This window comes from Chiloscyllium plagiosum, unplaced genomic scaffold (genome assembly GCF_037043375.1).
Source record: "Chiloscyllium plagiosum isolate Xiang-an unplaced genomic scaffold, Cpla_swu_hap1 HiC_scaffold_16, whole genome shotgun sequence".
NCBI classification, from domain to species: Eukaryota; Metazoa; Chordata; class Chondrichthyes; order Orectolobiformes; family Hemiscylliidae; genus Chiloscyllium; species Chiloscyllium plagiosum.
Window position 1 is genome coordinate 7,562,549 of NW_028270154.1, and position 14,429 is coordinate 7,576,977.

Genomic DNA, 14,429 nt, shown 5'->3' on the forward strand with positions numbered 1-14,429 from the left:
TAGGTATTTAAGGAATAAAAGAATGACGAGAGTAAGATTAGGACCAATCTAAGATAGTAGTGGGAAGTTGTGTGTGGAGTCGGAGGAGATAGGGGAAGCACAAAATGAATATTTTTCAACTGTATTCACTCTAGAAAACGACAATATTGTCGAGGGGATTACTGAGATACAGGCTACTAGACTAGGTGTGTTTGAGGTTCACAAGGAGGAGGTATTAGAAATCCTGCAGAGTGTGAAAATAGATAAGTCCCCGGGCCAGATGGGATTTATCCTCGGATACTCTGGGAAGCCTGGGAGGAGATTGCCGTGTCTTTGGCATTAATCTTTAAATCGTCATTGTCCACAGGAATAGTGCCAGAAGACTGGAGGATAGCAAATGTGGTTCCTCTGTTCCAGAAGGGGATTAGAGACAATCCTGGTAATTTTAGACCAGTGAGCCTTACTTCAGTTGTTGGTAAAGTATTGGAAAATGTTATAAGAGATAGGATTTATAATCTTCTAGAAAAGAATAATTTGATTAGGGATAGTCAGCACGGTTTTGTGAAGGGTAGGTCGTGCCTCACAAACCTTATTGAGTTCTTTGAGAAGGTGACCAAACAGGTAGATGAGAGTAAACCGGTTGATGTGGTGTATATGGATTTCAGCAAGGCATTCAATAAGGTTCCCCATAGTAGGCTATTTTATAAAATGCGGAGGAATGGGATTGTGGGAGATATAGCAGTTTGGATCAGTAATTGGCTTGCTGAAAGAAGACAGAGGGTGGTGGTTCGTGGGAAATGTTCACCCTGGAGTCCAGTTACCAGTGTTGTACCGCAAGGGTCAGTGTTGGGTCCACTGCTGTTCATCATTTTTATAAACGACCTGGATGAGGGCTTAGAAGGGTGGGTTAGTAAATTTGCAGATGACACTAAGGTTGGTGGAGTTGTGGATAGTGATGAAAGATGTTGTAGATTGCAGAGAGACATAGATAGGCTGCAGAGCTGGGCTGAGAGGTGGCAAATGGAGTTTAATATGGACAAGTGTGAGGTGGACAAGTGCGACTTTGGTTGCAGTAACTGGAATGCAAAGTACTGGGCTAATGGTAAGATTCTTGGTCGTGTAGATGAGCAGAGAGCTCTCGGTGTTCAGGTACACAGATCCTTGAAAGTTGCCACCCAGGTTGGCAGGATTGTTAAGAAGGCACACAGTGTTTCAGTTTTTATTAATAGAGGGATCGAGTTCCGGAACCATGAAGGTATGCTACAGCTGTACAAAACTCTAGTATGGTCGCACTTGGGGTATTGTTTACAGTTCTGGTCACCGCATTATAAGAAGGATGTGGAAGCTTTGGAAAGGGTGCAGAGGAGATTCATTAGGATGTTGCCTGGTATGGAGGGAAGGTCTTACGAGGAAAGGCTGAGGGACTTGAGGCTGTTTTCGTTACAGAGAAGAAGGTTGAGAGGTGACTTAATAGAGACATATAAGATAATCAGAGGGTTCAATAGGGTGGACATGGAGAATCTTTTTCCAAGAATGGTGATGGCGACCACGAGGGGGCATAGCTTTAAATTGAGGGGTGATAGATATAGGACAGATGTCAGAGGTAGTTTCTTTACTCAGAGAGTAGTAAGGGTATGGAATGCTTTGCCTGCAACGGTAGTAGATTCGCCAACTTTAAGTTTATTTAAGTCGTCATTGGACAAGCATATGGACGTACATGGAATAGTGTAGGTTAGATGGGTTTCAGATTGGTATGACAGGTCGGCGCAACATCGAGGGCCGAAAGGCCTGTACTGTGCTGTAATGTTCTATGTTCTATGTTCCATGAGTTGCTGGACCAGACTGTCTGCTGTCGCCTAATTCATTAATGTCTCAAATGAATAAAGTGATCTGGAATTTGAAGCAAAATTGTAACCAAAAAGTTACATTGCGCAAGTTGAAAGGCATGACAAATTTACAAAAGCAACATAATGATTGGCTAGTTATAAATAAGAAATAATTGTATACCAAGTAATGTTCACTAAATTCCCAAACGAACTTAAAATATACAGATGAGCGAACCACTTGCAATGTGATCATGGGCTCCTGATCTCTGCAATCTCAAAGGGTGTTCCTTTACGTTGGAAGATTCCAATGATTACACTCAAACACTTTGGATAGGTGAGACAAGATTTATTCGACCTATTCCTGGAACACAGGGCTTATTTTATAAAGTAAGTGGTGAATAGCTTAGGCTAATGGAAGTCATTCGTCAAATATAAATTTATGCTACTTGAAAGGCTTGTAACTTGTGATATACTTGCTAAAATTGAAATAATGTTGAATGAATATGCGATCTAAACAAAGTTCCCTTGCACTAGTACATCATAAAATGTGGCAGAGGAAACACGTTACATATAGGGAGTAGTCACTTTGAGTGTGTATGTCATTTTCTGGAAATGTTGCACCATTCACTTGAAATAGAGGCTTCAAAATGTTTCCACAAAGCTAGTGTTGGCAGAGAGATTATGCATGCTGATGCAAGTTGAATTATGAGAGGAGGAAACGAACACAAATATTTATAAACTGCATTACTATAAATAAAAGATAAAATTTAAGAAGAATACAAAATGTACTGATTTTAGAAGGTACAGGTTTCAAAAATGCGAAGTTGTGAAATGTGCAGAGTCATGTCTGAGATAGTGAGTAGAATTGAAGAACCAGATGGAGAATTGATCTGCATCTGGGATGTCAAAATACCATCAAAGTAATTTTTGTTCATCAGACAATATCTGCTGATAACATTTTCTATTTCGAAAACCATCACAATTAGATACAATAGGAAGAAAAATTGGTAAAGATCTAGTACAGTACAATAGATTCAATTTAGCAAAGGGAAATTAGACAGAAACTAGATTGATTGGGTTGTGCCAAACAACAGACAGTTGTTGAAGTAAATATTCATTACAGGCAGGTGGAAAATAGATCTCAGCAATCCTGGTTCTCAACTTTAGCCAAGAAGGTTCAACTTGTTAGTGCCCACTGTCTCATCATCGTGGACTAATGGTCTATCAGTCTCATTATTAAAAAGATAGGATCGTTTGTAAAACGAATAAAATAGAAAAGTTAAGCAGAAATAAAGCCTGATAATATAAACCAGATTTAAAAATCCAGCAGAGTGATGCATAAAAATAATGTAAGTGATAAGGCAATGGGCATCAATGGATTATATTTAGATTCCTTAATCGAATCTCACATTCTAAAACAAATAGAGACATTATGCTCATTCTAGGTCAAAACAAGAATATTTTAACTTTTTTTAAAACCAATAAAATAAAGCTAACTATACTTGCACAAACATTAGTGAGACAGAAAGGGATACATCAGGTAAGTACATTGAAAAATGGCAAGGGGAAATTTCTTATAGTCATTACATCAGATGAATCTAATACTGAGGAAAACAGCTCTCTTTCTTTACAATTAATAGAGCAGAAATCCCTCTGGTTTCTGCTAATAGTAATCTCTGCATAACCTTCATACAGTATTCTGTTACATCTGATCTAATTGTGAACTCTTGTTATTATTTTTTCATTATCTACTTAACTAATTTTGTATTGAAAATAATCTCATGCTCCAAACAAAGTACCTGTTGGTCGCTGTTAGAAGTATAATTGTATATTTTTCTTGTAAGTTACCTATTGTGTTTATTAGTAAATATGTTCAGTTACAGTCCTATTTTCAATAGTTAATGAGGTAATAGTGAGGTGCCAGAAGACAGGAGGGTGGCTAACGTGGTGACACTATTTAAGAAAGGTGATAAAGAAAAGCCAGGGAATTACACATCACTCAGCCTGACATTGCTGCTGGGTACGTTGTTGGATGGAATCCTGAGGGATAGGATTTACATGTATTTGGAAAGGGAAGGACTGATTAGTGTTAATCAACATGGCTTTGTGCGTGAGAAATCGTGCCTCACTAACTGAAATTAGTGTTTTCAATAAGTATCAAAGAGGATTGATGAGGGAAGAGCAGTGAACGTGAACTATATGCCCTTTAGTAAGGCATTCAAAGTGGTTCCTCTTGGTAGACTAATTGACAAGCTTAGGTTACATTTAATGCAGAAAGAACTAGCCAGTTGGATACAGGACTGGCTTGAAAGTAGAAGACAGAGGGTGGTAATGGAGGGTTGCTTTTCAGGCCAGTGACCAGCAGTGTGCCACAAGGATCGGTGTTGGATCCATCGCGTTTTATCATTTATATAAATGACTTGAATGTGAATATAGGAGGAATGGCTAGTAAGTTTGCAGATAATGCCAAAAATTGGAAGTGTAGCGGACAACAAAGACAGTTACCTCAGAGTGCAAAGAGATCTTGATCAGATGGGGCAATAGGCCAAAGAGTAGCAGATGGAGTTTAATTTAGATAACTGTGAGGATCTGCATTTTGGAAAGGCAAATCAGGGTAGGACTTATACAGTTAATGGTAAGGCCCTGGAAAGAGTTGCTGAAAAAAAGGTACCTTGGAGTGCAGGTTCATAGTACCTTGAAAGTGGAGTCTCAGGTACATTGGATCGTGAAGAAAGTGCTTGGTATGCTTGCGTTTATTGATCAGCGCATTGAGTATTGGAGTTGACTGGACATGTTGTAGCCATACAAAACATTGAATAGGCCAATTTTGGAATATTGCATGCGATTCTGGTCTCCCCCCTACAGAAAGGATGTAGTGAAATTTGAAAGGGTTCAGAAAAGATTTACAAGGATGTTTCTAAGGTTGGAGAGTTTGAGCTGTAGGGAGAGGCTGAATAGTCTGGGGCTGTTATACTCGAGCGTCAGAAGCTGAGGGGTTACCTTATATAAGTTTATGAAGTCATGAATAAAAATATGCATAGGGTAAATCGTCAAGGTCTTTTCCTTTGGGGTTGGAGAGTCTAAAACCAAACGATTTAAAGTGAATGGGGAAAGATTTAAAAGGACCCTAAAGGGCAACTTTTTCATGAAGAAGGAGGCACGTGTATAGACTGAGTGGCTGGACGAAGTGGTAGAGGTTGGTACAATTATAAAATTTAATTGGCATTTGGATAGATATATCAATAGGAAAAGTTTAGAAGGATATGGGCCAAACGTTGGCAAATAGGACGAGAATACATGGTTGGCATGGACAAGTTGGACGAAAGGGTTTTGTTTTCCATGTTGTACATTTCTATGACACTATGAATCCAAATGTTATAATTGTATGAACATCCACCACTTTCTCTGCCAGATCATTCTATACACATACCACCCTCTCCATTAAAATGTTGTCCCTTAAGACCCTTTAATTTTTTTCTTCTCTCACCTTAAACTGATGCACTCTAGCTTGGACTCACCTAGCCTGTGGAAAAGACCTTGAGTGTTCATCTTGTCCATGCCCTTCATGGCTTTATAAACTTCGATAACCCCTCAGCCTCCAGCCCACTCATCTTTTCCCTGTAGTTCAAACCATCCAACATCCTTGTAAATTTTTTATCAAACCTTTCAAGTTTCTCAATCTCTTTCCTATTGCAGAGAGACCAGAATTGAACACAATATTCCAAAAGTGATCGAACCAATATCCTGTAGAGCCACAACATGGCTTTCCAACGTCTATTCTCAATGCACTGACCTACAAAAGCACACGTGTCAAACACCTTCTACACTAACCTGTCTACCTGTAATTCCACTTTCATGGAACTATGAAGCTGCAGCCCAAGGTCTGTTTATTCGGCAACAGTCCCAAGGACTTGAACATTAAGTGTGTAAGCCCTGCCCTTAATTGCCCTATCAAAATGCAGCACCTCACATTTATCTAAATTACGCTCCATCTGTCACTCCTAGACTCATTTTCCAATCTGATCAAAGTCCCATTGTACCCTGAGATCACCTTCTTTTCTATTCAGTACACCACCAATTTTAGCATCATCTTCAAACTTACTAATCATACCTCCTGTATTCACATCCACAGCATTCATGTAAACGTCAAAAAGCAAGGGACTCAGCACAGATCCTTGTTCCTCAGCATTGGTCACAGTCTGAAAAACAAGCCTCCATCATCACCCTCTGTCTCCTACCTTCAAGTCACCTTTGCATCGAAAACGTCTAATTCCCCCTGTATTCCATGTGGTCTAACCTCACAAACCAGTCTTATGGAACCTTGGTAAATGCCTTACTGAAGCCCGTATAGATAATGTCCACTGGTCTGCCTTCATTAATCTTCTTCGTTGCTTCTTCAAAAAATTGAATCATGTTAATGATGACACGATTTCCCACGCACATAGACATGTTGACAATCCATAATCAATTCATGTCTTTCCAAATACAAGTAAATCCTGTCCTTCAGAATCCCCTTCACAGAACTTACTCACCACTGACTCCAGGCTCATTGATCTGAAGTTCCCTGGCTTTTCCTTACCACCTTTCTTAAATAAAAGCATTATGTTAGCAAACTCCAGTCTTCGAGCACTTCCCCCTTCGCTACTGGTGGTACAAATATCTTGGCAAGGGGCCCAACAGTTATTTCCCTAGCTTCCCACAAGGTTCTAGGTTTCATCTGATCCAGTCCCAGGGATTTATCCATCTTTATGCGTTTCATGAGGCATAATCCAGCAGCTCCTCTTCTGTAATTATGAGAACTTTTCACGATATTAGTATTTGTTTCCCCAAGTTGCCTGGCTTCCATATCCTTCTTTGCACTAAGCACTGATGTGAAATATGCATTTGATATTTCTCCTATTTCTTGCGAGTCCACAAAGAGGTAGCCTTGCTGATCATAATGGGCCGTATCTTCTACCCAGTTTTTTTGTCCTCAATGTATTTGTAGAATTCCTTTCAATTCACCTTATTACTATTTGCCAAAACTATTTCATGTCCCCTTTTTGCCATCCTGATTTCCCTCTTGAGTATACTCCTACAACCCTTATACTCTCCAAGGGATTCATTCAATCCCTGCAGTGCGTTTGCCATTCTCTGTTTCAACGTGTAGCTCTCATTTTATTCTCTGTCTCTCTCCACCATTCACTACTACCACTTCCACACCTTCCCCCCACCTCTCCCGTCACCCCCACCACCAGAACCAACACTCAAAATCCAGTGCTGTCAGCACCATTCAGTTAGCATTTCTACGTAACGGTGTGATCGTGTAAAGACAAAATACAGTGCATGCTGCAAATATGAAACACAGAGAATGCTGGAAAAACTTAGCAGGTCTGATAGCAAGGAAAGATAAACCAGAATGAATGTTTCGACTCCACTATGACTCTTCTCGAGGACTGTACCGAAGAAGAGTCATAGTGGACTCCAGACATAACGCTGTCGCTTTCCCTAGAAACGCTGCCAATCCAGTCGACTTTCTTCGCATGACTCTGATTTTGCTTATGTAATCAACTGGATTAGAATACTAGAATTAAATCCTTGCTAAACAATTGTGCAACGTAAAAACTGCAACATGCAAGTAATAAGTTTGATCACAAGGTCCTGCGACAGAACCTGTGTCACTATTTTGTTCATGTTATATTAGACCAACATCTTTTCCCCCTGATTTCCAGATAAGCAAAATTCAGTTTATCGACTGAATACATGAACAGTTACGACTGTTTAACCCGTTCACGATTGGTCAATTCAATATTGCATGAAGCGGAGAAATAAAGAATTTAAGAGCAAGCTCACGTCATTGGGCCCTTCGTAGATGCTCTAACATTCAGTAATATTATGACTGATCTGATTGTAGTCTTAATGCCTCGTCCTAATTTGCCCCCACCACTCTCTCTCCCTGTACTCCACACAACCTCCGGTTTCCACTACCCCATCCCATACACAATTACATCATGTTTGACTTCCTTGGCCAAAGAAACACAGATTCTGCAAGTACATTACATGTCTCACCTCGTGTGATTGAACGGTTTCTTTCACAGTAGAATAGGGCTCTTTTGTAGTGTTGTCTATTAGAAAAGAACCATGTTTCACAGTAATCGCGGATTGCAGAGGGTCATGTAACTTTAACAGGGTAAAATCCTTCGTGAATGCATTTGAAGTCGGACACTTGCCACATCCAGCCGTGTGAGGGACCGACACTCTTTCGTACACATCTGGATAATTAACTGGAATTGGAATATTCGCACTGGCCTTTTGAACACCTCGCAGTGAATCTCTTTGCACACCACAGAAGAGTATCTCTGAGCAACAACAGTCGCCATGATCTCCATGTGCGCCCTTCTGAATTTTCATAGCGAGCATTACTATAGCCGCAAGAAAAACAAAGGAGATTATCCCAAAAGAAATGATCAAATACATTCTGATATCATGTGTCCAGAACTCGGAGTTCCCCAGCGCAGCGACATTAGATGCACTTGCCTGATCAGTTTCCAACACTGACAAGTTGATACTGATTGTCGAAGAAAGTGAAGGCTTTCCGTTATCCCTGACCAGGATCACGATTTGCTGTTTCAGTGAATCCTTTGTGCCAAAGTGGCGGATAGTCCATACTTCTCCTGATTCGGAAGACACGGTAAACAAACTTTCATCCGTCGGCTGGCTAATCTGATAAAATAGCCTAGCGTTCTGTCCTGAATCAGCGTCTGTGGCTGTCACTTTAATCACAAGATAACCCGGATCAGCAGATCTGGGTACGGTCTCCTCTGCTGCTGAGTCTCTATTTGCCATTGGCGATAGGATCACGGGAGCGTTATCATTTTGATCGACTATAATCACATTTACACTTACGTTGCTGGCAAGCGGAGGGGTTCCATTATCCATTACTTGCGCAGAAAGCTGAAGATCGTGAAGCTGCTCGTAATCGAATCTTTGTTGCGCAAACATCACTCCGCTGTCTGAATCGACATAGACGAATGTGGATACAGGAACACCATGAATTGCACTATCCAGAATGGAATATGACAGTCGGCCATTTTGATTACTGTCTGGATCATTTGCCGATAGAAATCCGATTGAAGCGCCTATAGCATTATTTTCCGTCACATACATTGTAAAAGAAGGCTGCGTAAAACGTGGTACATTATCATTTACATCCGATATTTGCACTGGGATAATCTTGTTAGTCGAAAGTGGAGGGTTGCCTTTATCCGTGCATGTAATTGTAATGTTGTACTCAGACACCTTTTCACGATCTATGACACCGTCAGTAACCACTGTATAATAGTTATTCAAAGAACTGTCAAGCTTAAAAGGAACATCCTTCGAAACACGGCAAGAAACTGCCTGTCTTTCTTTGGAATCTCTGTCCGTTACTTTCAAAATGGCTACCAACGTCCCTTCAGGGGCGTTCTCTGGAATGGGGGTATGCACAGAACTGATCATTATTCTGGGGGCGTTATCATTAACATCAGTAACTTTTACTAGGACCTTGCAGTACGATGGTATTCCTGCAATGCCTCTGTCCTTTGCTTGCACCGTCATCTCGTAGTTCTCCATCTCCTCGAAATCAATTATTTCATTTACTCTGATCTCTCCTTTCTCAGCATTAATGCTGAACAGTTTACGTATTTCATCACCAGTGCCCTCGCTGAAAGAATATATTACTTCACCATTTACTCCCTCGTCTAAATCTATAGCATTAACCTTTGCTATTAAAGAACCCCTCGGTGCGTTTTCAGGAATCGCAACTTGGTACACATTCTCATCGAAAACCGGTGCATTATCATTTATATCCGAAACGATGATGACAATCTGTGTGCTTCCTGATTTGCTCGGGGAGCCTCCATCGATTGCGGTTAGTGTTAACCGATGAGTCGCTTGCTGCTCTCTATCTAAGGCTTTTTGGAGGACGAGCTCTGGAGTCATTATTTGGTTGCTATTGGTTTGTAGATCCAAAGCAAAGAAATCATTTTGGCTTAGTCGATAAGTGTGGACGCTGTTGCTTGAAGAATCAGGATCGTACGCTCTTTGAAGTGGAAAGCGGGTTCCGGGTGAAGCAAACTCTGATATTTCAAAACGGGTCTCGCCTTTCGGGAACTCGGGTGGGTTGTCGTTGATATCGATAATCTCCACGTCAATATTATATAATTCAAATGGGTTCTCAGTCATAGCTTCCAAAGTCAACACACATGCAAATATCGGTTCACAGAGCTGTTCCCTGTCGATTTTCTCATTGACGAGCAGAATGCCGTTTTCAAAATTTATGTCCAGATATTGCTTGTGCTTTTCAGTTGCAATCCGAAACTTCCGAACGGACAGCTGCCGTAAATCTATCCCGAGGTCTTTTGCAATGTTCCCAACCATAGAACCTTTTTGCAATTCTTCGGGAATTGAATAGCGAATGGTTCCGTAAACTGAATATAGAAATTGGCCGAATATCAAACAAAGAAGTTGCACAAAAAATAATGGGAACGTTAAATAAGCCATTCGTACTCAATGACCAAAACATATACTGCGGGCAAATACACCAAGAAATTGCACTGCAGTTATCATACCGCACACAACGCCATATCAAAAGGTACCTGGTTCGCTTCTTTCCAACTTCTAGTTGGAAACAATAGCATTATCTGCACGAAGCTCCCTTTAGCGACTAATGTGCTTTCTCAGATGTCATGAAGAACAAAAAACAAAGAGTGTGCTGGTCATTCTCGGATATTGCCGAGCGTTTCGTTTTGTGGGGGTGGGGCTGGATCTCCAACCACTTTGCTATCACCGTATTGGTACACAGCGACACAGCGAGTATCGACCAATTATAACACCAACTCCTCTTAAAGCAGCATTGAACCGAATCACGTTGTACAACTTTAAATATGAGTGTATTGTCATACCATGTAGTTATTTAGGTTGTTAATGGTTTGTGCAAAAGCTTGAATACAATATAGTATTGATTATGACTGCTCGCAAGTTTATTTTTAAATGTATTTGCAATGACCAAACTTTAAGTCAGCCTAAAATAGTGTAAGGTGTACATGGAAAACATTACAATTCAATTAACATCATATAGTTAGCATGTTTTATTCAACATAATAACTTTTATGCTGTGAAAGCATTTTTTTAGTGCTGGGTTAAAGATGTTAAAAGCTGTTACAGTTTCGCCAGACTATAGGACTGCTTTCTCGCCAAGGAGTGATAACTGGTGGAGTTGAGAAGGAAATTCTTCATGATAAACTCAGCTAGTGTGGGAATTGAACGCCATAGGTGTTTGTGCAACTCAGCATTGTAAACCAGCCATTTTGTCATATTACAGAGATTTTGTTTCTTTAGTCATTTTTCTGGGCTATGGACATCGCTGGCTGGCCAGCATTTATTGCTCGTCCCCAGTTGCCCATGAGAAGGTGATTGTGAGCTATTTTATTCAACTGCTGCAATCCACCTGCTGTGGGTTGACCCATAATGCCATCACAGAGGGAATTCCAGGATTTTGATCAGCGACAGTCAAGGAACCATGTTGTATTTCCAAGTCAGGATGATGAGTGACTTTAGGGGAAATTAGAGGTGATGGTGTTTCCATGTATCTGCTTCTCTTGTTCTTCTAGATGGAAGTGGCTTTGGGTTTGGAAGGTGCTGTCTGAGGATCTTTGGTGAATTTCTGCAGTGCATCTTGTAGATAGTGCACACTGCTGCTACTGAGTGTTGGAAGCGAGGGAGTGGATATTTATAGATGTCATGCCAATCAAGAGTGTAGTTTTGTCCTGGATGGTGTCAAGGTTCTTGAGTATTGTTAGAGGTATATCCATCCAAGCAAATGGGGAATATTCCATCACACTCCTATCTTCTGCCTTGCAAATGGTGGGCAAGCTTTGGTTGGAGGGCGGGGGGGGGGGGGGGGGGGGGGGAGGTTGGAGGGGGAGGGCAGGATGTGGTGGTGGGTTCAGGAGCTGAGTTATTTGCTGCAGTCTTCCCAGCCTCTGGACTGCTTTTGGTAGCTACTGTGTTTATATGGAGAGTCCAGTTGAGGTTTCTGGTCAATGGTAACCCCCAGAATATTGATAATGGTGGATTTAGTGATTGATAACATTGAATGTCAAGGGATGGTGGTTAGATTGTTTCTTCTTGGTGGTGGTCATAGCTTGGCATTTGTGTGGTACGATTGTTACTTGCTCTTGTCAGCCCAAGCCTGGATATTGTCAACATCTTGTTTCTTTACTGTCTCGCGAGACGCAAATTGTGCTAAACATTATGTAATCAATAGACAATAGACAATAGGTGCAGGAGTAGGCCATTCTGCCTTTCGAGCCTGCACCACCATTCAATATGATCATGGCTGATCATCCTTAATCAGTATCCTGTTCCAGCCTTATCTCCATAACCCTTGATTCCACCATCCTTGAGAGCTCAATCCAACTCTTTCTTAAATGAATCCAGAGACTTGGCCTCCACTGCCCTCTGGGGCAGAGCATTCCACACAGCCACCACTCTCTGGGTGAAGAAGTTTCTCCTCATCTCTGTCCTAAATGGTCTACCCCGTATTTTTAAGCTGTGTCCTCTGGTTCGGCACTCACCCATCAGCGGAAACATGTTTCCTGCCTCCAGAGTGTCCAATCCTTTAATAATCTTATATGTCTCAATAAGATCCCCTCTCAGTCTTCTAAATTCAAGGGTATACAAGCCCAGTCGCTCCAGTCTTTCAGCGTAAGGTAGTCCCGCCATTCCAGGAATTGACCTCATGAACCTATGCTGCACTCTTTCAATAGCCAGAATGTCTTTCCTCAAATTTGGAGACCAGAACTTCACACAGTACTCCAGGTGTGGTCTCACCAGGGCCCTGTACAGCTGCAGAAGCACCTCTTTGCTTCTATACTCAATCCCTCTTGTTATGAAGACCAGCATGCTATTAGCCTTCTTCACTACCTGCTGTACCTGCATGCGTACCTTCATTGACTGGTGTACAAGAACACCCAGATCTCTTTGTACTGCCCCTTTACCTAAATTGATTCCATTTAGATAGTAATCTGCCTTCCTGTTCTTGCCACCAAAGTGGATAACCATACATTTATCCACATTAAACTGCATCTGCCATGCATCTGACCACTCACCTAACCTGTCCAGATCACCCTGTAATCTCCGAACATCCTCCTCACATTTCACCCTGCCACCCAGCTTAGTATCATCAGCAAATTTGCTAATGTCATTGCTAATACCATCTTCTATATCTTTAACATATATTGTAAAAAGCTGCGGTCCCAGTACTGATCCCAGCGGTACCCCACTGGTCACTGCCTGACATTCTGAAATGGAGCTGTTTATCACTAGTCTTTGTTTCCTATCAGCCAACCAACTTTCAGTCCAAGTTAGTACTTTGCCCCGAATACCATGCGCCATAATTTTGCTCACTAACCTCCTGTGTGGGACTTTATCAAAAGCTTTCTGAAAGTCCAAGTACACTACATCTACTGGATCTCCCTCGTCCATTTTCAGAGTTACATCCTCAAAAAAGTCCAGAAGATTAGTCAAGCATGATTTCCCCTTCATAAATCCATGCTGACTCTGACCTATCCTGTTACTACTATCCAGATGTGTCGTAATTTCATCCTTTATAATAGACTCCAGCATCTTTCCCACCACTGAGGTCAGACTAACTGGTCTATAATTTCCTGTCTTCTCTCTCCCACCTTTCTTAAAAAGTGGTACAACATTGGCCACCCTCCAATCCCTCCAATTGGCAGGAACTGACCCCGAATATATTGAACTATGGAAAAGAATCACCAACGCATCCACGATTTCTCGAGCCACCTCTTTCACTTCCCTGGGATGTAGACCATCAGGCCCCGGGGACTTGTCAACCTTCAGACCTAACAGTCTCTCCAACACCAATTCCTGGCAAATGTAAATTCCCTTAAGTTCAGGTCTTTCAGCCACTGTTACCTCAGGGAGATTGCTTGTGTCTTCCCCAGTGAACACAGATCTGAAGTACCAATTCAATTCTTCTGCCACTTCTTTGTTCCCCGTAATATATTCCCCTGTTTCTGTCTTCAAGGGCCCAATTTTAGTCTTAACCATTTTTTTGCCTTTCACATACCTAAAAAAAGCTTTTACTATCCTCCTTTATATTTTTGGCCAGTTTACCTTCGTACCTCATTTTTTCTCTGCGTATTTCCTTCTTAGTAATCCTCTGTTGTTCTTTAAAAGCTTCCCAGTCCTCCGTTTTCCCACTTATCTTTGCTATGTTATACTTTTTCTCTTTTCACTTTATATGCTTCTTAATTTCCCTCATTAGCCACGGCCACCCATGCCTCCTCCTAGGATCTTTCTTCCTTTTTGGAATGAACTGATCCTGCATTTTCTGCATTATACACAGAAATATCCGCCATTGTTCCTCCACTATCATCCCTGCAACAGTATTGCTCCAATGAACTTTGGTCAGCTCCTCCCTCATAGCTCCATAGTTCCCTTTATTCAACAGAAGTATTGTCACTTCCAGTTGTACCCTCTCCCTCTCAAATCGCAGATTGAAGCTAATTGTATTATGGTCACTACTTTCCAATGGCTCCTTCACTTCGAGGTCCCTGATCAATTCTGGTTCGTTGC

General features: G+C 41.4%; 1 protein-coding gene across 3 annotated transcripts in view; it reads right to left on the reverse strand.

Annotated features, from left to right (window-relative positions):
* LOC122556422 (protocadherin-10-like) overlaps window positions 1-14,429 on the reverse strand; it is a 175,842-nt gene that overhangs the window by 78,771 nt on the left and 82,642 nt on the right. Inside the window, exon 1 of one of the 3 annotated variants that reach the window (XM_043703059.2) lies at window positions 8,322-10,787. The exons of 1 other annotated variant lie outside the window; for it this stretch is intronic. In XM_043703059.2, the coding sequence (XP_043558994.2) occupies window positions 8,322-10,328 (2,007 nt within the window). In that variant the 5' untranslated portion in view covers window positions 10,329-10,787. Of the gene's footprint in view, window positions 1-7,853; window positions 10,788-14,429 lie in introns of those variants that run through there. One more of the 3 variants, XM_043703055.2, reaches the window with a different exon arrangement.